The sequence below is a fragment of the Stenella coeruleoalba genome, assembly GCF_951394435.1.
Source record: "Stenella coeruleoalba genome assembly, chromosome: 14".
NCBI lineage: Eukaryota > Metazoa > Chordata > Mammalia > Artiodactyla > Delphinidae > Stenella > Stenella coeruleoalba.
In genome coordinates this window covers 81,495,746-81,522,890 of record NC_137160.1, presented here as the reverse complement: position 1 = coordinate 81,522,890, position 27,145 = coordinate 81,495,746, and the positions used below count along the sequence as shown (strand labels likewise).

The window sequence follows — 27,145 nt, the reverse complement described above, 5'->3', positions numbered from 1 at the left end:
GTTTTGCAATTGAGATACATCTTATACTTTATGTATGCATTTCACATGGTATTTGTAATTTAGTTGATGGCATCTTAAAATCAAGGAAATACGGCATATTTAATTGATATTTAAGAAACCAGTATAGTACTCCCTATAAAATGTATGGTTCATACGTATTAATTAGTGGCTTTCCATAGAATCTCTGACTCCTCTCAGTCATAAATTCAGATTCAAGCAGTACCTGGAAGTTGCCATGCATTTAGTTGTTGGTGTCATTTGATTCCTTATTCACTAAGTTTTCACCTTTTAGGAGAATGTTTAGGACAAAAGAAAGTAATTTTTTAGTGCTTTTTTTCCTCCTTAGTATTATATATAGTATATCTTTTTAGTATATGTTCTTTGGGTTTGATGTAGGGTCCTTCACATCTTTACTGTAAAAAATTAAGATAAATCTTCAAAAGAAATTCCTTAAATTATAGCCATTTAAAAATTAATATCAATAAGCAATTTGTTTTCATATGTCTATCCTTGCTAAGAAATTTCTAGAACTTAACATTAATAGTGAATTTTTGAAAATGAAGGTAATGTATATAAGAATTGAAAGATTTGGTATGCAGAAAAATTGATTGATCAGTACAGTTTAATACAACTTAAAATGTTAGCCTGAACATGTGTTTCTGCTTATCCTCAGTTTTATTTGGTTAAATATTTCTTGCTATTATGTTTTAATTCTGGTAACTAAACAGAATATCCAAAGATATTTATAGTATTAGTAATATTTCATTTTTTGTTTGAATTGATAGACTTTGTTTTGCTTTGGCTTTCTAGCCTAAATAGAATTGTTTGGGCCAGGAAATACATAATTATTTAGTAATAAAATGGACAAATAAAGTTGTTCTGTTTTGGGCATCTCTCGAAATGTTAGTAGATGATGCTAAACAGTAAAGTCAATTGTGTTGTTACGCAGTAACAGAAGTAATTGGCTCAAAACCAATAGTCCATTAATTCAGTGTTTACTGGACATCTGCTACTTGTCAGATACTGTGCTAAGTGCTAGGAATAGAAAGAAAAGCTATTTCTATTAAAGTGCTCACAGTCTAATGGAGAAATGACAAGCAGTGGACAATTATAATGCAGTGTGACAAATACACCGATGGAGCTCAGCACAGGCTCCCATGAGAACAAAGAGGCAAAGAGCACTAAACGCTAACACAGAGTCAAATGGTTTCCTGGAGGTGTGGCAATTGAGTTAAATTAAAGCTGGAGAGGTAGAAGAGTGGAAGACATTCCATGCCAAGGCAGAGTGACCTAAAAGAACATAAATGTAGTACGCTAAGCAAATGATGGAGGAAGAAGTAGAGATAAAAGGGCAGGCTTCTTCTGACTGCTTGTCTTTGAAAAGAAAGCAAGGGAGAGAGTGTGCAAATGATTGAGAAATATAGTACTGTGCATAGATTGAGGCAGGGTAGTGGTCTAGTGGTGTTCACATTGCTGGAGAGTCAGTCAGACAAAGGAAGATTGGAAGATTCAGGAGGAAAAGGTGAGAATTGGTAACAACCTTTCCTGTGTGCTCCCATTGTGTCCCTGTATTGCGCTGAATGTTCTACAGCAATTACCATAATATGTTAATTGTTGGCATATCTGACTCTGACACAGCTAAACAGGCTAGTCACCAAGGCATAATTGTTCTTTCTATTTTCAGGCCTTAGCACACAGATTACACACAGCCAGCATTCAGTAAACAATCTGTTAAATAGTTGGGTGGTGGGAGTAGAGACCTTAACCCTGCATAGGAAGAAAATGATCTTTTCCACGGGTAGGAGGGAAATCAAGTAAGAAAAAAAAATGGCTGAAAATATAAAAATAAGGTATTATGTGTGCAATATATGTTTTTTGTGGATGGACAGGGAGTGGGGAGCAGGAAGTTAAGGAGTTCCTGATTTGTTGACATCTTTCTGGGAAGCAGAGTCTTAAGGATTATATTCAGCAGCCTAGGAAAAGAGTAAACAGATGTTCAGTTGCTTCAGGTATTTAGTTTAATAAGGTCCATCGAAATTTTTTAGTAACAACAAATGGCTTACAAAAAATTTCTGTTTGCTTAAATAACATAAAAGTATTTTTAGTATAACAGTATAATTTGTATTTTTTCAGAGTAACAGCTGTATTATAAAATACTCACTTGTTAATTCATCTTTATACTCTACATATTCCTGAGATTTATTATGTAAAAGAAGCTACTCATTCAGTTGTAATAGGATCAGTGAGACGTTTTCAAAGGGTTTTTAATCAAAATGTTTGCGGAGATCTTAAGTGACCTTATATTTAATTTCACCAGGATTTTCAAAGATAATTTTTAAAAAACTGCATAGAAACGTGTCCACTTTTCATAAGTTAAAATTTTTAAGAGAAGGATTTAAAATGTGATGGAAACTCTGTTTTTGTTTTTTAATAGCTTTACTGAGGTAAAATGGACATACAGTAAACAGCACATGTTTAGAGTATACACTTGATAAGTTTTGACATACATATACACTAGTGAAACTGTCAACCTTAATCAAAATAACAAACATATCCATCACCTCTAAACATTTCCTTGTGCCCCTTTGTAATATCTCACTCCTGTCCCTCTCTGCCTCTCTAACCCACCCCAGGCAACCACTGATCTGCTTTCTGTTACTATAGATTGGTTTGTATTTTCTAGAATTAGAAACTTTTTTTAAATAAGGAAAGTAATATTAAAGAATTTTAAATCTTTAAAAACATTTTAGATTTTGATTTCTTGCATCTCTGATTACATGCACTATGTTTAAGAACTTGAAGGTGGAAAAACTAGTCATCTAATAGCCAAAGAAGCCAGGTGGTAGAGTTAATCGGAAACCATATAGGAATGTCTGCCTAATTATAGTGTGATTCAGTAAACACTTTCTTTTCCCTTCCTATCCCCAGTCCCTAAAAAAAGAGGTGGAAAATTGTAGGGATGAATGGAAAACTCGTGTATTTACCATTAATAAATTTTTACACATTAATATACGGTTAGCACAGCAGAACTAAAAATAATTTTAAGGCTTTGGCTGAGATTTATTATGCAATCTACGTACGTAGGTTACTTAAACCGGAAATCCAGTGTTTTAAAAAGTCAAGCCAGAATTTGTAAATGTGTAATGGAAAGATCTGAAATAAACTTTTTAAAGCTCTCAAGGCTGGGAATTTATAACAAAACCATTATTCACTGAAAATCTGTATAATGTGTATGTTTGTTCACTCTGCCAGAATAAGAAAATGTATTTTAAGTTGCCACTTAACTGTAAACTAATACTGCCAGAATAAGAAAATGTAATTTAAGTTGCCACTTAACTGTAAACTAATACTTTACAAAATCAAAACTACCAAACATGGAAAACTGAAAATGTTTATGAATGTAGATAATTTCTCTTTTTCAGATTTTAACTTGTACCTTTAGTAATATCTTCATTGGTTTAAAGCTAAAAATGATAATGTATTACCATTTATGAAGTATTAGAATAGAAATATAAATTGCATCATAAGTACTGCAAAAGAAGAAGAATAAATGACCACTTATAGAAGAAATAACCTGGATTAGATTTCATTTGTGTTGTCATTTGGTTCATGGATTCCTTAAATACTTAGATGACAAAATATGACCCAACAAAATATTTGGCACTGTAAAGGTTATTTTTGCATATTGTGGACTGTAAAAGAATTAGGTGGTAATTTGGAAAGATCATAATATTACTTTTTCTATAATTTAAATATTCTTCTATGTAAATTGTCCTTCATTATCACTCTAATTAACAGCAAAAAATTTCAGTGGCCAATCTTTTATTGTTCTATGCTAGGTATTATACAGAATGCTTTCAATGGATGTGCCGTACTATCCAGGTCTTATGTTTTAAAATGTACAAAGCATCACTTTACCTACTCTCTTGGGCTGAATATTCATTTATTTTATTTTTATAGGTTTAATGAAGAGGCTAGAGGAGGAGATAAAGTTTAATTCATATATGGTAACTGAAAAATTTCCTAAAGAATTAGAGAACAAGAAAAAAGAATTGCATTTTTTACAGAAAGTGGTTTCAGAGCCTGCTATGGGTCATTCTGATCTTCTTGAACTTGAATCTAAAGTAAGTAACAATCATCTTCTTTTTATAAGCTTCCAATTTTATCTCATCCCCACTCCTGTGAAAATTATGTGAACTGCTTTCTATAGTGTCCTACTCTTGACTCTTAAGTTAACCTGTGCTAAGAGCTGACAGCTCTTACGAGGAGTTGTTCTTTATGAGAAATTGTAGCACATAATGCTGTCACTTAATCCACATGGTGTTATATAAACCTAGTCAACTGATTAGGAAAGTGGGTAACTTGGATATATAAATTAATGTATATGATTGGCTCATAAGTTTATATATTCAGAATATAATAATTTAGTTGACAATTTTTAAAATATCGTAAATGTGATTACTTTTTATTTCCAAGAATAATGTTATAGCAATTTTGTATTTAAAGCTAATGATTTTTATTAGCTTTTTATGCCTGCTTTGGAATTACTAAACTTTCTTGTAATGCTCATTGAAACCTGGTATCATAACATTTTTCTTCCCTAAAAACACTAATCAAATGTATATTTTTTAAAATAGTAATTAAATATCATGAAAATTGATTGAAAGATTTTGACTTTAATGTGCTTAATAGCCACTACAATTAAATACATAATTCTAATGATTTTATTCTTTTAATTTATGTATAGAAATTAGTTGTCCAAGTCAGATTTGGCTCAGTTTAATGTTATAAGATTAACAGGAAAATTCTAGTTTTTCAAAGGATAGTTATACTGAAAGCCATGTAATTTAAAAAAATTTATTATAGGACTATATGCTTCTGTTGGCTTTATTCAGTTTTACTACATTTGAGAAAAGTTTCGATTAATCAATAGGATAAGTGACAGCTATTATAGAATCATAGATCATTCATTAGAACAGGAAGGGTTTTTAGATGTCATTCATGTCAACTCTCAGCTGGGTTCGTGAATTCCTTGTACTAAATCCCTGGGGAATGTTAGTCCAGATTTGCTTTATCACTTACAGTTACTTGAAAGTCACAGCCTAGGTGAAGGGATAACTTCAGATTTTTAGAAATCATCTTTTTGATAGTAATATATAAATATTTCATGTAGAATACTTTAGGATAATTTAGATATAGATGGTTAAATCCATGTAAGTAATCAAATTGTGTAAATATATATCATGAACTGTGAAATGCAAGTTGTCTCTAAAAGTAATCGTAACAGCCCACTCATAATGTTAATGGAGCTGATCCTCCCATCAAATTACTGATAATAACAACTGTAAATTCAAAGTTTTGTTTGGCCAGATGTCCCTTAGTTTGGGTAATCATAGGCAGAGTTTTAACCTTTTTATTTTCATACTGTTTTAGATAAATGAAATAAACACACAGATCAGTCAGCTGATTGAAAAGAAAATGATGAGAAATGAGCCAATTGAAGGCAAACTGTCACTATATAGGCAACAGGTAAGACCACTCCTTTTGGCTCACATATTTAGGTCTGTAATCTTGTTGGTGAACATTTTCATTAATACCATGGTCTGTGTTATCGATAGTCTTAAAGTGAGAAGGAAGCAAAGAATAAATGTTCTCCTGTCATTGCTAATCTCCAGATTATAAGAAAGAATTTGTGGAAAAGACACAAAAGACACATGTTCAGGTTTGAAATTCAATATATCTGATAATGCTTAGTTTCCTCAGTGTCTGCCAACTGTGGTGATAGAGCTCTTTGTGGTTATATCTGTGAGTGTGAAATTTGATTTTTTATATGAATGCTTACTTTAAGTGATATAAATAAGACTATTTATAATCTTTAATGAACTAAAGGCAATATACTTTTTCAGGTTTAGAGTTAGTTTGAAAAAATACAGAATAAATTGAATTTTAGTGCTAAGGCATTTATCATTTTATCCAGAAGTCATGAGGGTATATATGTTGTTATGTATTAATAGACAGAAGGCTCAAATGACAGCCATGGATTACCTGACAAGAACCTTGGCAAGAAGAGTTTAGTGTGAAGAGCATTCTGTAACCTCAGAAAATACTGAGCAACATAACAAAGCATTATTCAAGGATGCTAGAATTTTTTAAAAAACCTTTTTATAATGGAAAAATTTAACCATATAAAAAGGTAGAGAAAAGAGTTCAGTAAACCCTCAGTGTGCCTCAGCTATAGCAATCATGGCCATTCTTATTTCATCTATACCCCCCGCCCCAACTGGATTATTTGAAGCAAATCTTAGACTTCATATAATTTCATCTACAAATATCTCAGAACGTATCTTTAAAAAATACTTTTAAAAAACGTAACATACCACATTTGAAAACTTTTATTACTTCCTTAATATTGGCCAATATCCAATCAGTGTTCAGATTTCCTTGATTGTCTCTTTCTTTCTTTTTTTCCTTTCCTGTTTTTTTTTCCCCCAGTGGCTTTGTTTTAATTAGGATCCATACAGGATTTATACACTGCCTTTGGTTGATATATTTGTCTCTTTTAATCTATAGGCTCTCTTCCCTACTTATTTATCCACTCATTTAATAATTTTCTTGCAGTTTTTTAAATTGAAACTTGTTTATTTATCCTATAGCATTTCCCATAGTTGGTGTTTTACTGATTGCAGCCTGATGGTGTCCTTTTAAAATGTTCCTCTGTTTCCTGTATTTCCTATATATTAGATCTAGAAGCTTGAACAGGTTCTGTTTTGATTTTTTTTTTTTTTTGGTCAAGAATATTCTCTAAGTGGTATTTTATACTTTCATTTGGAGGGACTAATGTCTGGTTGTCTCTTTTTTTGTGATTTTTTTTTTGTGCCATTGATTATCAGTGCCTGCCCATTTATTTCATTAGGGATAATAAAATGTTGATACTATGATTCCTTCTTCATTTATTAGCAGACTACTTTTTTTATTGAAATATAGTTGATTTACAGTGTTGTGTTAATTTCTGTTGTACAGCAAAGTGAATCAGTTATACATATATACATTCTTTTTTTATATTCTTTTCCATTATGGCTTATCACAGAATATTGAATATAGTTCCCTGTGCTGTACAGTAGGACCTTGTTTTTGTCTTTCTCTTTCTGACTTACTTTACTTAGTATGATAATCTCTAGGTCCATCCATGTAGCTGCAAATGGCATTATTTCATTCTTTTTTTATGGCTGAGTAGTATTCCATTGTATATATGTACCACATCTTTATCCACTCATCTGTCAACAGACATTTAGGTTGTTTCCATGTCTTGGCTATTGTGAATAGTGCTGCTATGAACATAGGGGTGCATGTGTCTTTTGAATTATGTTTTTGTCCATATATATGCCCAGGAGTAGTATTGCTGGATCATATGGCAACTCTATTTTCAGTTTTTTGAGGAACCTCCATACTGTTTTCCACAGTGGCTGCACTAATTTAGATTCCGACCAACCATGTAGGAGGGTTCCCTTTTCTCCACACCCTCTCCAGCATTTGTTATTTGTAGACGTCTTAATCATGGCCATGCTGACTGGTGTGAGGTGGTACCTCATTGTAGTTTTGACTTGCATTTCTCTAATAATTAGCGATGTTGGAGCTGGACTACTTCTGAAAAGAGAAACCTCCTCTCATCAGCTATTTGGTTATCCTGGAGTATAGTTCATATAGGAAAGTCAGGGTACATGCTTGATTCTTATTTTTATTTTTCAGTTTTCAAAATGGATTGGTTGCGTCTAACATTAAAAATGATTAATTAGGGTTAGTTTTTAATTTTTTTGGTTTCTTATCTATTTAATGTTATTATGAACCATAGATGTAATGAAATTTAGGTTGCAGACATTTCCCTTAATGATGCTTAAATTGTCCCATTTTTGGCTGGTAGGACTGAGTCCTTTTAAAATACTATTTGTCTTTGATAACATCCTTGCTTTCTGGTATGATTAAGATAGTTTCTAGGCTCATCTTTTACATTTCCTACCCCAGTCTTGGAATTAGACTTTCTTCTATGAGCCTGATATGTTTTAGTAGGAAATGATATTTACAGACCACAATCTGGTATTAGTACTTCTCATTGCTACTGGGGTGGCCATTGTTTTTAGGTCTTTTTAGTGGACAGAGCTAGGAAGTATTTTTTCTCTTTCTCTCTCATAAAGTACACCATGAGTTCATACTGATCCTTTCAGTTCAGATTCAAGACTACTGGTTTTGTTTGTTTGTTTGTTTTTAGTTGATATAAAAATTTATTTGACCAAAATGTAGAAAAAGTGATAATATTACATATGATACAGTTGCAAGAATCTAAATGAAAAGTGTGGGTTTTTTTCAGTTGCACAACTTGCTAGTGTATCTCCTGGATAGTGTAATGCTTAGTGAGGGGCAGAAAATTCGGATAAGCTAGAAGCACAGGGTGATTTTTAGTCAGAATTGTAAGCCTGAGTTGGCCCCCACACTGCTGGGGAATGTGGAATGTTTCAGCTCTGAAATGTTAACTGAGAAAGCAGAAATATAACAAAGCCAAAATCTGCAGCCCTGTCTACAAAATACTCCATATCCAGTTTAATCAGGAGTTTCTTGGTCTTTTATTAACTTGGTCCTGAAGAATGAATTAAAATTCTAGGTAAGTAAATCTCCAATTTGCCATTCCCTGGAATACAGAGGAGATGAAGTTAGGTGAATTACTTTTTTATCTCTACTTTGCTGTCAGAGAGGGCCATTCTGCCCAATATTTGTTTATAGAAAAACAGTTCTTGCTCAGTTATTGATGGCTAGCAGTCCTTTTGATATGGCTTCTCTGAAAAAGAGGGAATTCTACAGTATTGGTTCCTGCTCAGTAGATGGCCTCATATCAGAGCAGATAAGCATGGGTCATTATTGGAATAAGACATCAGCTCCTCAGAGAACAACTTTAGAATGAAAGAAACATATAGAAGGTGTATCAAGGATCTATCCAGAAAATACTGGGTAATTATTATGACTCTTTTCCAAGCACTGTCATGCTGACTGTTCAGAGGATGTTTGCTTGGCATGGTGGAGTGTGGAAAAGAGCCAGGATGATTAGGTTAATCTCTCTGTGGTTTATGACTTCCCACAGTAAGCCCCACCTCCCCCTTTTTTGCTCTGGAAGGAAAAGACCCAACACCCATTTTAATATGATGGTCCCTGGCCTCCTGTAGTGTGACCAATGGTAGATATTCTTCAACCTTTTAAATTGACCCATGACTAGACATTGGAATCTGTGTTTTGAAAGTGTAGGGTTGTCTGTTCCACAAACGAAATGCCCTCCAGGACTACTGGGTTTTTACTTCACCTCATCAATCTCCCATTTTCCTCCTTATCCCAAATTGAAAATTCTGGTTCTCAGAAGCATCAACATAATTGCATTCATTATTTGCTTCATTCCATTGGCACCAACATAGTTCATCATTTGCTTAAATCCATGCATTACATGCAACAGTTTCAAAATAAAAGTACCAATACTACCATCAAAAATACGATTACTGCTGAAAATTGTTTTTTAGTTTGTGTTGTCTTTAGGATATATCCCCCTAGGGTTATATACTCAAATTACTGTTCTAAAGTTACTGGGAATAATTCTTCTGTATGGTTAGGCCACAAAGGAAACTGGATAAATATATATGGTCATTTTGATTTTTATGGATTACATTTTCGAGATTAATTTTATAATTATTTAAAATATTTACATGATTCCAAGTCAAACCTATAAAACAAGAAGTATTTGAAGTTTCTAGCATCTACCTCTGTGCTATCCATGCTATTCTTTCCTTCTCCCATAGGTATTTTTTAATTTTATAGTTTATTATTCCATTAAAAATAATATTACATATATTCATATATTTCCATCCTCAGAGAAAGAAGAGCATATTATACACTTTTATTCTCCATGCTTTTTTCTTAATATATGCTTGTGAATAGTAAAATAATTTTTATTCCTTTATAACTTTATTGAGATACAGTTTACATACTGTACAATTCACCCATTTAAAATTTACAATTCAATGGTTTTTAGCATCACAGAGTTGTGCAATCATTACACAATCAATTTTAGAACATTTTTATCACCCCAAAAATAACCCCCAAAGCCATCATTAGCAGTCACTTCTCATTTCCCCCAAATCCTACCAAAGACCAAACTATCTCTATAAATTTGCCTGTCATGGACATTTCATATAAATGGAATCATACAATATGTGGTCCTTCGTGACTGGCTTCTTTTACTTAGTGTAAAGTTTTTAAAATTCATCCATGATGTAGCATGTATCTGTACATACTTTATTCCTTTTTGTTACTGAATAATATCCCATTGTATGGATATATCACGTTTTGTTTTTCTATTCACCAGTTGATGAGCATTTGGGTTGTCTTTACTTTTTTGGCTATTATGAATAATGCTGGTAGGAGCATTCTTGTACAAGTTTTTGTTTCAAAATAAGTTTTCATTTCTCTTGAGTATACTCCTAGGAGTGCAGTTGTTGGTTCCTATGATAATTCTGTGTTTTACATTTTAAGGAAATGCCAGACTGCTTTCCAAAACAGCTGTACCATTTTACATTCCCACCAACAGTGTATGAAGGTTCTGATTTCACCACATTCTTAGCAACACTTGTTATTATCTGTCTTTTTTATTATAGCCGTCCTAGTGGATATGCTTATTCCTGTTCACAGACATACTGCACTGAGTGGTTATACCACAGTTTATTCAACCAATCCCCATTAATGGACATTTGGGTTGTTGCCATTTTTGTGCTATTACAAATCGTACTTAAATAAATAGCTTTTTGTTTATGTCTTTGCAATTTTTTGCCAGCGTATCTTTGGGATATAGTCTCAGAAGTGAGATTGCTACATCAAACGATAAATGTAGATGTAAGTTTGCTAAGTATTGCCTAATTCCTCCTCATGGGGGTTTTAGCATTTTACATTCCTATCTGCAGTGTATGAAAGCACCTGTTTCCTTACAGCCTCACCGATAGAGTATGTTGTCAAACTTTAAGATTTTTGCCATCCTTGTAGATGAGAAATGGTATCTTATGATAGTTTTAATTTTTTTTATCTTACCATAAACAAGGTTGAGCATCTTTTCACATGAGTAACAGTCATTTTAATTCTTTTTCTGTGAATTATCCCTTCCTATCTATACCTATTTTTCTATAGGGCTGTAGGCCTTTTTTTTCTAGTTTTAGAAACTCTTTACATATCAGGAATATTTACTCTTTATCTAGCTTATAAGTGTAACATTTTCCCCAGTTTGGTACTTGCCTTTTTACTTTGTTTATGGTATTATTTTGCCATGGGAAAGTTCTTCATTTTTAGGAAATCAAATTTATTAATTTTTTCACTTATCATTTCAGGTTTCAAGTCATATTTAGGAATGTTTTTCCCTCTTGAAAGTTATAGAGAAATTTACTCAAGTTTCCTTTTTGGAATTCTGTGATTTAATTTTTGTAATTAAATCTTTGATCTGTTTAGAATTTTTCTTTGGTGTATGGTATTTATTGTATATGCTGTCCAATTATCCAGTTGTTCCAATACCAGTTGGTAAAAAGTCCATTTTTCCCCTATGGATTTGAGAGTCCTCCTTTGTTTTATTTAAATTTTTTAAATGCTATTGGATCTATTTCTAGATTTTCTGTTGTTCTGTTGACCTGTCTGCTTATGTACCCATATTAACTGTTTTAATTATAGAAACTTTATCATCAAGTTCTAATATCTAATAAAAGTAGCCATTTTCATCCCCAGTTGTTTTACTTTTTTAGGGTTTCCTTACAATTCTTTTTTTTTAAATAAATTTATTTATTTTTTGGCTGCATTGGGTCTTCGTTGCTGCACACAGGCTTTCTCTGGTTGCAGTGAGCGGGGGCTACTCTTCGTTGCGGTGTGTGGGCTTCTCATTGTGGTGGCTTCTCTTGTTGCGGAGCACGGGCTCTAGGCGTGTGGGCTTCAGTAGTTGTGGCATATGGGCTCAGTAGTTGTGGCTTGCAGGCTCTAGAGCGCAGGCTCAGTAGTTGTGGTGCACAGGCTTAGTTGCTCCGCAGAATGTGGGATCTTCCCAGACCAGGGCTTGAACCTGTGTCCCCTGCATTGGCAGGCGGATTCTTAACCACGGCGCCACCAGGGAAATCCCTTACAATTCTTATTTGTATGTTCTTCCAAATAACTTTTATTATCAATTTGTCTATCTCTAGAAAAAAATCATACTTTTAAAATTATTAGGGTTGCCTTGTATTTATCAATTACCTTAGAACTTACATCTTTACAATATTGAGTCTTCCTATCTAAGAACATGGTATGTCTCTCCATTTGTTCAAGTTTATTTTTGTATCTTTCAGGAGTGTTGAATAGTTTTCCTCATAAAATTTTGGAACTTCTCTTGTTAAACTTATGCTTACATATTTAATTTTGGTTTTTGCTTTTATAAATGAGGGCTTTTCTTTCCAAATGTTTTCTGACTGATTTGTCTATGAAAGCTATTGATTTATTTCCTGTAGATTCTTTTGATTTTTTAGGTACATAATCATATACTGTGAAAATTCCAATTTTTCCTTTCGGATTCTTGTGCTTCTAATTGCTTTCTCTTGTCTAATGGTGTGTGCAAATACCTTCAGCACAGTATTAAATTGTAGTGGAGATGCTGGGCATTTTTACCTTGTTTCAGACTTTGGCGGGATATATGCTCATATGTCTCTATTAAATAAGATCCTGGTTTGGGCTGAGGTTTATATTTATTTATTTTATCATGTTGAGGAAGCATACCATCAATTCCTATACAATTCTGGTACTCTAATCATTACTTCTCTTTTTTTTTGGCTGAAACAGTTCTATAGAGGGAAACATTCCTTCATCATCTGTCTTTTTTCATTTTTTAAACAGGGAGGACAATAGAGTTTTTTAAAGGGTTTAGACTAAAGATTTCCCCCTTCTTGTCAAATTTGTTTGAAGAAAATATTTGTACTATTTCACTTGAGAAGACAGTTTAGCTAATGTTTTTCTTAAACCAGTACAGCCATGGTTCATTTAAGGAAATCCCCCGTGAGTTGCTAACTAATATAAAATGCTGCCATTATGGCTAAGAGCAGCCATCTGGATTGTGTAAACGTTTGCATAATTCTGGTGAGTCAGATGTTTGATTTTGAACCTGCATTTTATTTATTAGATTGCCCCAAACATAATAAATGTTTTAACATTTTATTTTAAAAGTATGGATATGAATTTAGATAAGAAGACCTGTGTTGTAGTTTTGAGAATAAAGCATTCTTGTTTTCTTCCAATGAAAGGAAACCGACCATGCAGAAAAACAGTAGACCTAGTGTTAGCTTCTGTACTTACCTAGAAGGTATTTTCATTAGCATTTGAGTGTTACTTAACAAGATTTTAATATTTTTATTACTATCGCATTTCTGTTTCTCTGCTGATACGTCCTATATTTTCAGGGCTTTTGTCTTCCATAATGTTTTTAGGTTGCTATTTAATATACGTTGCAGGGAATTCCCCGGTGGTCCAGTCGTAGGACTCGGCGCTTTCACCACGGGTGCCCAGGTTCGATCCCTGTTGGGGACACTAAGATCCTGTAAGCCGCACAGTGCAGCCAAAAAAGAATATAAATGTATTATATATATATATATATATATATATATATATATATATATACACACAATGCATACTCATACTAAATATATAACTGGTGATAGTAGGTAGTAGGGCAAGGGGTATTATTGTCAGGAGAAGTCAACCTGATATTGAAAATTTAGCTCAGTAAAATCTAAAAAATACTTAATTTCACAAGATAATAGAAAGTTGATTGTATATCTTATTTTACACTCATATTTAATGCTCAATTAGGCATCCATCATTTCTCGTAAAAAAGAAGCCAAAGCTGAGGAACTTCAGGAGGCAAAGGAGAAGTTAGCCAACCTTGAGAGAGAAGTGTCAGCGAAGACAAATCAGACCCGTGAATTTGATGGCATCGAAGTTTTGAAGGGAGATGAAGTAAGTTGAGGTGTCTAATGGGACAAGGATATGAGTGTTGTTTTTGTTTGAAACCATTAATTTTTTTTACTTTTTATTTTGACTGTCAATAATGAGAAGTTAATTTATTTTATGAAGCCTATTTATTTAAAACTGAAAGCTCTTTGCAGTAATATTGAGATATTCTTGATATATAATGATGGAGATTTTAGTGATTTTTATGAGATAATGTTCCAAATTTTCACTTTTTAATTAGGTGGATTTATATTGGGTTTATTTATTATAAGTATTAAGTTATAAAGGTGAAACCAAATGAGTAGAAACTGACAGATAAGACAAATATTCATATTTTTTGATAAATATAATTCCATAAAGGGCTGAGAAAGTATCACTAAGTTACTTTATCAGTAATGTGTAGTTGGCCAGTGGGACTGGCACCATAAAATGACTTTGTTGTAAATGCTTACAAATTTTAAAAATATAATTATGTCTTACATTGCTATCTACTTTACATTTTGAACAATGCTTTAACAGCTCTTATTTCACTTATCCTTCTGTCAGACTCATGAGATTAGTAGGACAAGTAATATTGTCATTTATAGACAAAATATAATCCCCATCTCCTTTTCATAAAGGGGCTCTTTCGCTCTTTCTTAGCTCAAGAAAGAGTGAATGACTGAAGCAAAATATCTTGCCTTTAACTCAGTGCTTTTTTTTTTTTAGCAAATCAAGTGCTAGGTCATATTCTATTTTATTTTATTTTATTTTATTTATTTATTTATTTTGCGGTACACGGGCTTCTCACTGCTGCGGCCTCTCCCGTTGCGGAGCACAGACTCTGGACGCACAGCCCCAGCGGCCATGGCCCACGGGCCCAGCCGCTCCGTGGCACGTGGGATCCTCCCGGACCGGGGCACAAACCCGCGTCCCCTGCATCGGCAGGTGGACTCTCAACCATTGCGCCACCAGGGAAGCCCAATAGGTCATATTTTAATTCTTAAACATTGCCTCACTTTACCACCTCTAACAGCTTTTTTATTTTATATTAAGTACTAGCCCTCAGCAAAAGCTACTTTGAAAAGCTGCTCAGGTCCAAACTTCATTTTTGGCTTTGGAAAGTTATTGAATTCATACCGTTACAAATTGGCAATGAACCTTAACTATGCCAAACACAAATGAATTGTTTCCACAGCACCACTTTTCTCTGGTGCTTCTGATTGTAGCCTCCCAGTATGCCTTCTAGCTTATTGGGAAGGTAGTAGAATTCAGAAGTCAACACTTGATTGAAAAATTCCTTTGGCTTTCATAGAAAGGAACGAAATTGGGTCATTTGTAGAGACCTGGGTGGATCTAGAGACTGTCATACAGAGTGAAGTAAGTCAGAAGGAGAAAAACAAATATTGTATATTAACGCATATATGTGGAACTTAGAAAAATGGTACAGATGAACCGGTTTGCAGGGCAGAAATTGAGACACAGATGTAGAGAACAAACGTATGGACACCAAGGGGGGAAAGTGGCGGGGGAGGGCGTGGTGGGTGGTGGTGGTGGGATGAATTGGGAGATTGGGATTGACATATATACACGAATATGTATAAAATAGATAACTAATAAGAACCTGCAGTACAAAAAAAAATTCCTTTGGCTTTTAACATCCACTTCCAGATTGCTTTAAGACATGGGAGTATTTTAAATGATACTTGGAAGCCAACAGAGTGTGCTTTGTGATATCCTTGCTATCCAGGAAAAAAATATTAATTATGCAGCAGTTTCGTTTTGTAAGAGAACATGCTATCTCCTAGCATTTTAATTTTTTCTTAGGAAAATGCTGCCCGTTTGACCAGAAATACCAATTGCTATGGCCATATTTGGCATGAATATTGCTTATAATTCAGTATTAGATATCCTCTCTCTGCAAATGTGATGGAAAAGAACCTAGTGCCAAGCTATTAGCTTTTATCTTTGACAAATTATGGTGAATAGGAAAAGTATCTGATGACAGAAAAAGACACATTTTTTTAAAGGGGAAAAAGATAACTTTGGATATGATGAGGTCAACTTAATTTTTAAACAATGTTTGGTCAGAAACTAGAACAAATCAAGTAAATCATTTGGCGGTCACCTAAAAGAACAGAAGGTATTGGGGAACATTAAGCCCAATTTTATAAAGAACAAATCTTGGTAGACCAATTTTGTTTTCTACTCTGATAAAGTGGTAGACCATATGGACAAAAGGGAGAAAGTTTGTTATACTTAAAATTATATAATATAGCTGGACTTCACTAAGGTTTCATTTGGTATCACATGGTAATTACCAAAAAATCATGTTCTTTACCACCAATCTGTTAATGCAGTTGGTGAGAGGGTATCAAGAAATGGTAGCACGGTGTTTGAAAAGAATATTATGCCCGGAGTCACAAATAGGAGAATGAGGAAAGGGAGGGGTAACCTTTATTGAGCAATTTTTATATAAGGCTCTCTGCTAGATGATTGGCAAACATATATTCTCTTCTTCTTATAAGAGATATTATTGTTATTTCCATTTTACAATTAGTTGAAACTCAGGAAAAGTAAAGATTTACACAACTAATAAGTGGCCAAGCAGGATCCAGGTCTCTCTCACATGTTCCTATTGACCTTAAGGAAAATGACTTCTCCATCTGTAAAATGGGAGAAGTTGCTCTTCATTGTCGTTAGGAAGAACACATGAAATAATGGATGTCCAAGCTTCTGAGAAATTCAGAGGTTAAGTCAACATATAACATCTGGCATCTGAAAGTAATCATTCCTGTGGGCCCCATGTTACTGCATGTGGGAGAAGCAGGATAGTGGAATAACTAAGAGCATGGTCTCTAGAACTTGGTTTGAGTGCAGATCCTGGCTTTGTCAGCCAGTTAGCTGGGTGACTTTGGCCAGGTTCCTTAACCTCTTTGTATTCACATGTAAAATGTGACAGTTATTAGTATATACCGCCTAGAATTATTATTGTGTGGATTAAATTAGTTAATACCTGTTAAGTGCTTAGAATAGCACCAGGCACATACTAAGTGCTCAATAAGTATTAGCTCTTAATATTTTTATGTATTTATTTACCTGGATGAAGAATTTGAAAGTAAGTAATACAGTTTACAGCTTAAAAATTGATATTAGTATTTTCCAGATTGGGAGCAATTCAGTAGAAATAAATATGAAATAGAGATAAAATAAATTGCACAGATTCAAGATGTGATGAGATAGCACTGAGTCATTTTAGCTGCCGTTCACCAAGCAATACCTGTGTGCTCAATCTTGAGCACTTTAAAAACATATCCTTGGGGCTTCCCTGGTGGCGCAGTGGTTAAGAATCTGCCTGCCAATGCAGGGGACACGGGTTCGAGCCCTGGTCCAGGAAGATCCCACATGCCGTGGAGCACCTAAGCCCGTGCGCTGCAACTACTGAGGCTGCGCTCTAGAGCCTGTTAGCCACAACTACTGAGCCCACACGCCTAGTGCCCATGCTCTGCAACAAGAGAAGCCACCGCAATGAGAAGCCCGCACACCGCAACAAAGAGTAGCCCCCGCTCACCACAACTAGAGAAAGCCCGCACACAGCAACGAAGACCCAACGCAGCCAAAAATAAATAAATACGATAAATAAATTTATTTTTTTAAAAACCCATATCCTTGGCCTTTCTCACCTTCTGAGATGACCCACACTCTGGAGTGTGTTTCTAAGTAAATCTGCTTCTTACCTAAAAAATAAAAATAAAAACAGGGCTTCCTTGGTGGCGCAGTGGTTGAGAGTCCACCTGCTGATGCAGGGGACGCGGGTTCGTGCCCCGGGCCGGGAAGATCCCACATGCCGCGGAGTGTCTAGGCCCGTGAGCCATGGCGGCTGAGCCTGCGTGTCCGGGGCCTGTGCGTCTGGAGCCTGTGCTCCGCAGCGGGAGAGGCCACAACAGTGAGAGGCCCGCGTACTGCAAAAAAAATAAAAATAAAATAAATAAAATAAAATAAAAACAAAAACATATCCTTGGTGCTGGTTGCACAAGTTGCTGGTGCTGTGAATGCATTTAATGCCACAGAACTGTACACTTAAAAATAGTTAAAATGGTAAGTTTTACATTAAGTATATTTAACTACAATAAAACACACATACAACATATGCTAATTCATCCTCTCAAAAAGCCTATGAGGTAAATATTATCTCCATTTTATTATTGAGGAAATAGGCTTAGAGAAATTTAAGTAACTTGCCTGAAGTCACACAGTGAGTTGCAGAGCAAGGATTTGAATCCAAATCTGAATGCCTCAGCAGCTGTGCTCCTAAGTGAATGCTGAGCTATTCTTCAAGACACTATTAGAATGAGTTAATTTTAAGATTCATATTTGACTCTAAATAGGACCACATTGTAGACAGTCATTAACTGGAAACAAAAGCCTGCTAGAAACTTGCTAGAAACTTCATTCCTTGATTATCCATATGTAGATGTTTGATTAATCTTTTCTTGGAAAAATTTAGGAATGTGACTGTGTAAGGATAAATGTAACAAATACTATACATATAGTAATTTATATTCCTTTGTCATTTTCTCTTTAGAGGTGTGCATTTTGAAGTACATTTTGATGCTTCCTACTGCCATTAAAGTCAATATTCCAGATGTTATATTTCGTCTAAGAATTTTAGCTCTTCTGATTGCACATGACAAGTGCTACGGGCATTTGTTCTTACTAGATGTTTTCATTTGTGTTCCCTTGATTTTTCTTATTAAAAAAGATGAAGAGTCTAAAAATACTTCTTGCTTTTCTTATACTTTGGTTATCACTTTAACACTGTATTTTCATTGTATTGCCTTGTAGTCAATATACAGGAATAAGCACAGCAAAATCTTATTCTGCCAGACTTCTGACATAGGTAGGAATTTCTCAAACAGTTGAAATTATCTTCTTAGTGATGGAGATTTTCTTGCCAGTCTAGTCTATCTTGATTTCTTTCTCTTCAAACAAGTGTTTGCTAGGTGATAAAAAGGTTAAGTTTAGAGACTACAGTTTCTGACATAACTGAAAATTTATAATAATATCTAACTCTCCTTTATATCATGAAGTTTTCTATATTGGATTTAAATACATAATAAAGTATAAGTCTCATGGAATTGATATTCTCAAAGAATTTTGACTGCCTTCATCTCTGAGAGGAATCACCCCAAAATGCTATGGAACTTTGATCCTGACCTATTTATTATTCTTATCAATAACTTAGATTAATTATAATAAGTAATGTTTATTATGTAATTACAACGTGCCAGATAGCATAATAGGTTTATTATGTACATTATCTCATTTATTTCATTGAGGTATATGAGATAGATATGATTATTATTACTAGTTTTTACAAATAAGGAAACTACGGCACACAGAGGACTTACGCTAACTTATCCAAGGTCACATTGCTAGTAATTAGTGGTACCATGATGTGAATTGCAGTAGTCTGGCTCCAGAACCCTTAATAATTTTCACATGACATGACAGGAAGCTAGAAGGAATAGTCAATCTGAGATGATAGAATTGTGATTCAAAATCATCTTGGTAGTTAAAAACATTGTGCTTAAGCAAACAAAGTGTCATTAATGGGATTATAAATAATAATGTCATAGAATCTGAGTTTTATCTGCTGCTCAGAAATCATCCAATAATAATGCAGCTTTAAAAAACAAAATGTTGGGAATTCCATGGCACTCCAGTGGTTAGGACTTGACGCTCTCACTGCCGGGGCCCAGGGTTCAATCCCTGGTCGGGGAACTAAAATCCCATAAGCTGCATGGCTTGGCCAAAAAAAAAAAATTTTTTTTTAATTATACTCGATTAATAAAAATATAATATCCCATTTATGTGAAATTATGCCTGGAATATTATTTTACATTTTTGGCTTCATGTTTTAAGAAAGACATAGTCAAGCCAGAGTCTAGATGAAGGTGACTAAAACAAATGAAAAGTCTGGAAACATTCACAGAAAGAATTAATTATGAATTAGCTGAGAACAAAACACTAAAGAAAGACATAATAGAACTGCATTTTAATATCACAAGGATTATGGAAAGGATGGTGTGCAGAAAAGAGTTAACATAGCAAGCCTGAAACTGCTATTCTTAGAAAAACTTGCTTGCAGGATTGGCCCTTGGCTGGCATCTGGGAGCTTGGATTTTAGAATTCCCACCATTCCTTGATAAGAATGGCTCACGTGCCTAAACTGTATGTACAGAGTGTGGTTTATGTTGAACACCTGCTTTCCTTCTTGGAGTCTGGAATTTTGGTATGGGCTAGGCAGAGTATGCCTACGTGACCAGCCCCTAGTAAAAACCCTGGGCGCTGAGTCTCTAATGAGCTTCCCTGGTTGGCAGCCTTTCACACGTATTGTTACAACTCGCTGTTGGAGGAATTAAGGGAGAAGACTCTTGGAAGCTTGCCCCTGGTTTCCTCCTGACTTCACCCCATGTGCCTTTTCCTTTTGCTGGTTTTGCTTTGTACCTTTTCACTGTAATAAAACATAGCCAAGAATATGACTTTATGCTGAGTCCTGTGAGTTCTCCTAGCAAATCATTGAACCTGGGGATGGTCTTGGGGACCCCTGATACAGATGGATTAGTATTATTATTGTTTTTGGATGGAATGTTCTTTCTGGATCTATTAAATTCATCTGGTCTAATGTGTCATTAAGGCCAGTGTTTCCTTATTGATTTTCTGTCTAGATGAACTGTCTATTGATGTAGGTGGGTATTAAAGTCCCCTACTGTTATTGTGTTACTGTCAGTTTCTCCCTTTATGTTTGTTAATATTAGCTTTGTGTATTTAGGTGCTCCTATCTTGAATGCATCTATGATTGTTATATCTCCTTGTTGGATTGATCCCTTTACTATTATGTAATGTCCTTCTTCATCTCTTGCTATAGTCTTTGTTTTAAAATCTATTGCGTCTGATATTAATATTACTACCTCAGCTTACTTTTTGTTTCCATTTTCATGGAATACCTTTTTCCATCCCCAAATCAAACTGAATTCAACAATACATTAAAAGAATCACACACCATGATCAAGTAGGATTTATTCCAGGGTATAAAAAATAATAATAATAAAATAAAATAGAATAATATTTTAAAAATCACATTATGCAAGTAATATCTGAATACATTTTCATGGTCTGAAAAGCAAACAATACACATAAAACAAAAGTCCCTATTGATTACCTCCTATCCCCATTCCCAGTCCCTTAGACCCTTTTCCAAAGAGAAACCGCTGCCACCAGTTTTGTAAACCCTTTCAGTCCTTTCTCTGGAGATAGATACAGATACAGATAATACCGTTTTGTGAGTTTTAAAAAATATGAATGGTATTATACCGTGTGTATTGTGCAACTTGCTTTTAATAACACGTCTTAGAGATTTTTCCATGTCAGTAAATGAAGAGGCTATTCTCTAGAGGTTAAGAGGATCAGCTCTGAAGCCAGAACACCTATGTGCAGATCTCACCTCTGCCACCTATTAGATGTTCAACCTAACAGTTAATTACAGCAGTTACCTAACTGCTCTGTGCCTCAGTTTCCTTATCTATAAAGTGGAGATAATAACAGTACTCACCTCATATGGTGGTTGTGAGGGCTAAATGAGTTAATACAACTTAGCAGTATACAACAGTGGCTGGCTTATAGGAAGCACTTCATAAATGCTACCTACAGTTATAATAATAATTATTATCATGTACTTTAAAATTTTTAATTGCTACATTGTGTTCTATAGAATGTATGTACAATTTCTTTATTCCATCCAAGGGCATACAAGAGCATCTGTTTCCTCTGTTATTTAAAACAGCACTTGATCCTCAGTCCTTTATTTTTTTATCATTCTGACAGTATTTCATTTTAATTTTCATTTTTCTTGATTAAGATTGAACATCTGTCCACATACATGTTTGGTCACTTGTATTTCTTCTGTCGTTTGCCCTTTTATTGTCTTTCTTCATTTTTTTCTAATGGATTGAATGTATTTTCTTTTTTTTAATTTTTTTTGTGGTACAAGTCACATAATATAAAACATACTATTTTAACCATCTTTAACTGTACAGTTCAGTGGCACAAAGTACGCTCACATTTTTGTACTAATTGAATGTTTTTCCTTATCTGTTTCTCATATTTTTACCTATATTCTGGATTAATCTGGGTAATTGTTTTCTTCTAATCTGTCATTTGTCTCTTAGCTTTGTATACGCTGTGTTTTGTCACACAGAGGGTTTTCTTCCCTGTTTTTTCCAAATAGTCTTATTGAGATATAATTAACATACAATAAACTGCATATATTTAAAGTACAAGTTGTTTCTGTTGTTCCATGCTATGATAAGTGGGGGCTACTGTATTACATGGCAAATTTATGTTTCTGATTAGGTATTTAAAAATAACTTTATACAATAAAATAAACAATTATGGTTAGGAGGAAGACTTACATATAAATAATTTTTCCTTATCAACTGAAGTACCAAGACATTTTAAATGTTATCAATTTTCTAATGAAAAATTATGTATCTAGATTAGATTATACAGTTCTATTCAGGTTTTCTACACATTTACCAAGTGTCTTTTACATGCCAACTATTAAGTAAATGGTGGTGAGAAAGAGATATGGTCCTGCCATCACAGAGCTTAATGGTTTCTTAGGGGAGTCAGAAATTTAACAAGTGATCTTAAGTGAGCTGTATGTTAGAACACACATTAACAGAGTGGTATGGGAATACATTTCAGGGTTATGGGGTGTGAGCTGGGAAAATAGTAACATGGTATGATTCGTGGGAGACATGCTACTTCAGCTCTTTCTGTTATCTTAAAATCATACTGATCACAGCAACCTTTTATTGACAACTCAGAGTCATAATTATGAACATTAACTATTATACTATGCTATAACACTGTTTTTCTATCTCCTCTCACACTGAATCCTGCATAAAGCAAGATATTTCTATGTAAACATTTTTATAACACTTCAAATTATGGAAAAATAAGGTCACTTAATATTAAAATTCTGTCCCAAAATATGAAGCTATCATAGCATGGAACAACAGCAACAATTTGTACTTTAAATACATGCAGTTTATTGTATGTTAATTCTATCTCAATAAATCTGGGGGAAAAAAGGGAAGAAAACCCTCTGTGTGACAAAACACAGCACATGGTAAATATGATTTTTACCCATTCATAGGCAACAATCTGAGCCTAATGATTTTGTCTCACTTATGGAAGAGCAAAGAATAGAAGCTCTACTTCTTGTAGTAGTGCTGAATAGCTACTGGTCTTTACCGTTTTCATCACCTTGGTACCTCTGAATCTCTGCATTAATTATTTGAAAAGCAAAACAAAAAATTAGCCCCAATGATGTCATGCTAGTACCCTTCTCAGAACTGTGATTGAAATGAATGCGTGCCTTTTGAGTCTGAAATTTTTTATAGCAACAAATGAACCTTTGGTTAAGGTTCCATTGTCATTTCATGCATTGAAAGGTCACTCCTGGTTTATGGTGTACGGGTTTAAAGTTCGTTATGTTTTCTTCCCAAACCTTACAAGAAGCTCAGCTGTTTTGCAGTTAATGGCTACTTTTACAATGTGCTTGATCAAATAATATGAATAAGCAGCTTAAGAAAGAGCCAACCAATTCATTCTACAGCTACTGACAGAAATCCTAGAGCTAAATTGCAAAGATTATGAAATCTTCTTTAAATACTTCAAAGAGAAGCACAATGAAGATAAGGGATCCTGGCAAGATTAGCTGCAGCTGTCAGATTCTGAAAAATTAGGAATCAAATTTTGACACTTGTAATTGAATCATCCACCCTTCTAAGTGAGCCCAGGCAAACCTGTGATATTTTTAGAGCCTTTCAAATCACATTACACTCTTTAGAGTTCATAGCAGGACCTAAGGCCCCTAAAATTTCCCAGGAGATGGAACAAAACAGAATCAAATAAATTTGGCCCAATTCACTGTAATAGAAGTAGGGTGTTATATATGCAGTTTAGGTAATCCCACAATGTTAACTCAAAACGTGAAAACTTTTCATAGAAATTTTTTTTGAGAGTTAACTGCTTGGACAGCAGTTGAAATCTCCATTCGAGATATAGTAACAGCTGTGTGGTGGTGATTTGATTTATAACAGAAGCAGGGAGACCTTGGATGGTATGATTACCTGTGTTTCCCAGATGGATGTTCCTGTACCACAAGTTTCTATTAAGACAGATTTCTACTAGCATATATCATATTGCTTATTATAGACTCTCTCAAGAGAATCAGCAGTTAACTATCCACTACCATATGTGGGTAATTGCATTGTTTATGCTTGGCTTGGTGAGATTTTCTAATTTAAAGTTGAAAACATAGTACTAACAGGTTGGAAAAAGGTTTGAGTAGTATTTGTATGTCTATATATATTGCACTTGTTATGATGGGTGATTTGAAAAGACTAACATTTTAGCAGAACACAAAAGTTGCTTTAAAACATTTTTTCATGCCTTAAAGCAAATAGCAACTCTGAGACGAGACTTCAGGGAGTCCAAATGATTTATGACATGAAGCATGACTTAAAAGATGGCCTTTTCAGGTTTTCTGCAAGTCTGAATTCAGACAAAATAGGAACACTGACAAATGGGTAAAAAAAATTATGGCCATTTGGGCATATTCGTTCTACTCTTGAACAGTTGGTGTTATCCATTTCATACCTAACTCTCTTGGGCCTATTTCTGTAGTTTTCTGTGCTTAAAAATCATTTGATGAAATACCTGACAAAGATGTGATTTAGTTAATAAGTGGAAAATAGCATGAATAGTGGACTAACAGGATTTGAGGACAGAAGTATTCATTCTATTCCAGTTTTTCTAACTTTCTGAACTTTGATGAGTTGTATTAATTTCTCTATAGGTTTCTTCCCTGTAAAAGGGGGAATAGTATTTTTAAAAAATGGTTCTTTGTGGTTCTGGACAATATAAAGTACTTATTGTATAAGGTCTTCACAGCTAATTACTGTGAAAATAGTTTCACACCAGATATTGAGTTGGAAATTTGCAACAGGAGCAGAGATTCTTGTTTCCACATAAATATCCAGAATGATGTCTGGAATCCAGTAATACTTTTGAGTTCCAGATAAGCTTGAAAAGCATTTGTAAATGGTTACATACTTAGGGAAATAAGCTGCCTTGTCCTTTTAAAAAGCTTGCCTAGATCATTACTATTAAAGGTTCTAAAACATATTAAATGGGTAAAGGAGAAAGAAGATCTGTCAAATACCATTTTGATCACAGAGGAGCTGAGTCTGTAAAATCGGTTCTGAAGTCAGAAGTAATTAAAACATTAATCTTACTGATCTCAGCATCTAAAATGATGGCTGCTCTTTCATAAATGACAAATTTAGATTACAAATGTGTATTGGACCAAATGATTAGTAATAACTGCTATAATGGGCCTTCCTGCACAATGGCAATCTTTGCTTGATTGGCCTGCTATAGTGCACTATTGAAAACTTTTTCCTTAATATTCCAAGGATTTATTGCTTATTTCCTATGCCAGAGTTCCTTTAAAATATTTTTTTAACTTAAATATTTAAGAAATAAATCTCAAAGAATTCACTCATAACCCTACCTGCCCAACACAACAGCTATTTTTATTTCTTCATTCTCTCCCAATCTTGGTTCATAGACATACATACAAACATTTTACATAGTTGTACTCAGAGTATGTAGATTTGTAGTTTCTTGCAGTAGTGATTGTTCTGTTTTAGTTCTAAAGAGCATTGTGTCACCCCTAGACCTTTACTCTTCTGTTTGTTCTAATTACTTGACATTTCCTTGTTTCTTAGTATTTAGAAGGAACAGTAAATTATCTCATTTTCTAGGTACTTTTTAACTGTGTTCAAACAAAATGACAGATATTATTAATCATTATCCATTATTCAATTTTTATAGAACTTTAGTACGTTTTATAGATCTTATTTAGAAACCTCCCCAAGGTCACTTTAAGTGGTGGGGTCAGGATTTGAAATCATGTTTCTCTGACAACACAGCCCGTTGGTCTCAACAACTCTCTGAACTGCTTCTGTGACCCTATTGTACTGCTCCTAGGACCTTTAATGATTAATTTATAAATTTGTGAATTTTTGCTCAGATAAGTTATTATTACACAGAATTATGAGTAAATTTAATTTTTAATACCCTAAGTCTATTCAAAATAAAATCTATCAGCTGTTAGGTTTTTGTTGGTGATGGGCTTTTTTGGGGTGGATTGTTCTTTTAATCATAATTGTTTAGATTAATACAAATACGTAGTTTAAAAAGTAAAACGGGGGGCTTCCCTGGTGGCGCAGTGGTTAAGAATCTGCCTGCCAATGCAGGGGACACGGGTTCGAGCCCTGGTCCTGGAAGATCCCACATGCCGTGGAGCAGCTAAGCCCATGCACCACAACTACTGAGCCTGCACTCTAGAGCCCGCAAGCCCCAACTACTGAGCCCACGCACCACAACCACTGAAGCCCGTGTGCCTAGAGCCCGTGCTCTGCAACAAGAGAAGCCACAGCAATGAGAAGCCCATGCATTGCGAGGAAGAGTAGCCCCCGCTTGCTGCAACTAGAGAAACCCCGTGCGCAGCAACGAAGACCCAACACAGCCAAAAATAAATAAATAAAATAAATAAATTTATGGGAAAAAAAAGTAAAACGGTATCAATATTCTTATGTATGTCTCCCAGTGACTATGAGCAAGGGTTTTTCCAGGGTAGTGTTCCGTTTCTTACCTTTTTTCACAATATGACACTTAAAGAAAATGGTTATTGTTTAGCATACTGAGGTAAAAGGATAAGGCTGCTTATAGCTGAGGATGACTGGCTTTGGAGTTCTTTATAATATCTTGCACATCTTGGCACACCCATAATATTTGTGCCACATGAATATACTGGAGCATACCCCATTCAGGATGAACTGCCCTGGAACAGTGCTTCTCAAAGTGTGGTCTGAAGACCAGTTCTAGTCTACAAACTGTTAAGTTACTAAGCCACAACCATATAAATTAAGAGGAAGCATTTAGAAACGTTTATAGTAATTTGATATTGTATAGACATTTTTGTTATTTTATA

General features: G+C 34.4%; 1 protein-coding gene across 4 annotated transcripts in view; it reads left to right on the top strand.

Annotated features, from left to right (window-relative positions):
• Nucleotides 1-27,145, top strand: part of IFT81 (intraflagellar transport 81) — a 105,961-nt gene that overhangs the window by 34,777 nt on the left and 44,039 nt on the right. For all 4 annotated transcript variants that reach the window (XM_079942315.1, XM_079942314.1, XM_079942316.1 and 1 more), the window contains 3 exons: nt 3,961-4,124; nt 5,434-5,529; nt 13,894-14,040. In XM_079942315.1, the coding sequence (XP_079798441.1) occupies nt 3,961-4,124; nt 5,434-5,529; nt 13,894-14,040 (407 nt within the window). The remainder of the gene's footprint in view (nt 1-3,960; nt 4,125-5,433; nt 5,530-13,893; nt 14,041-27,145) is intronic.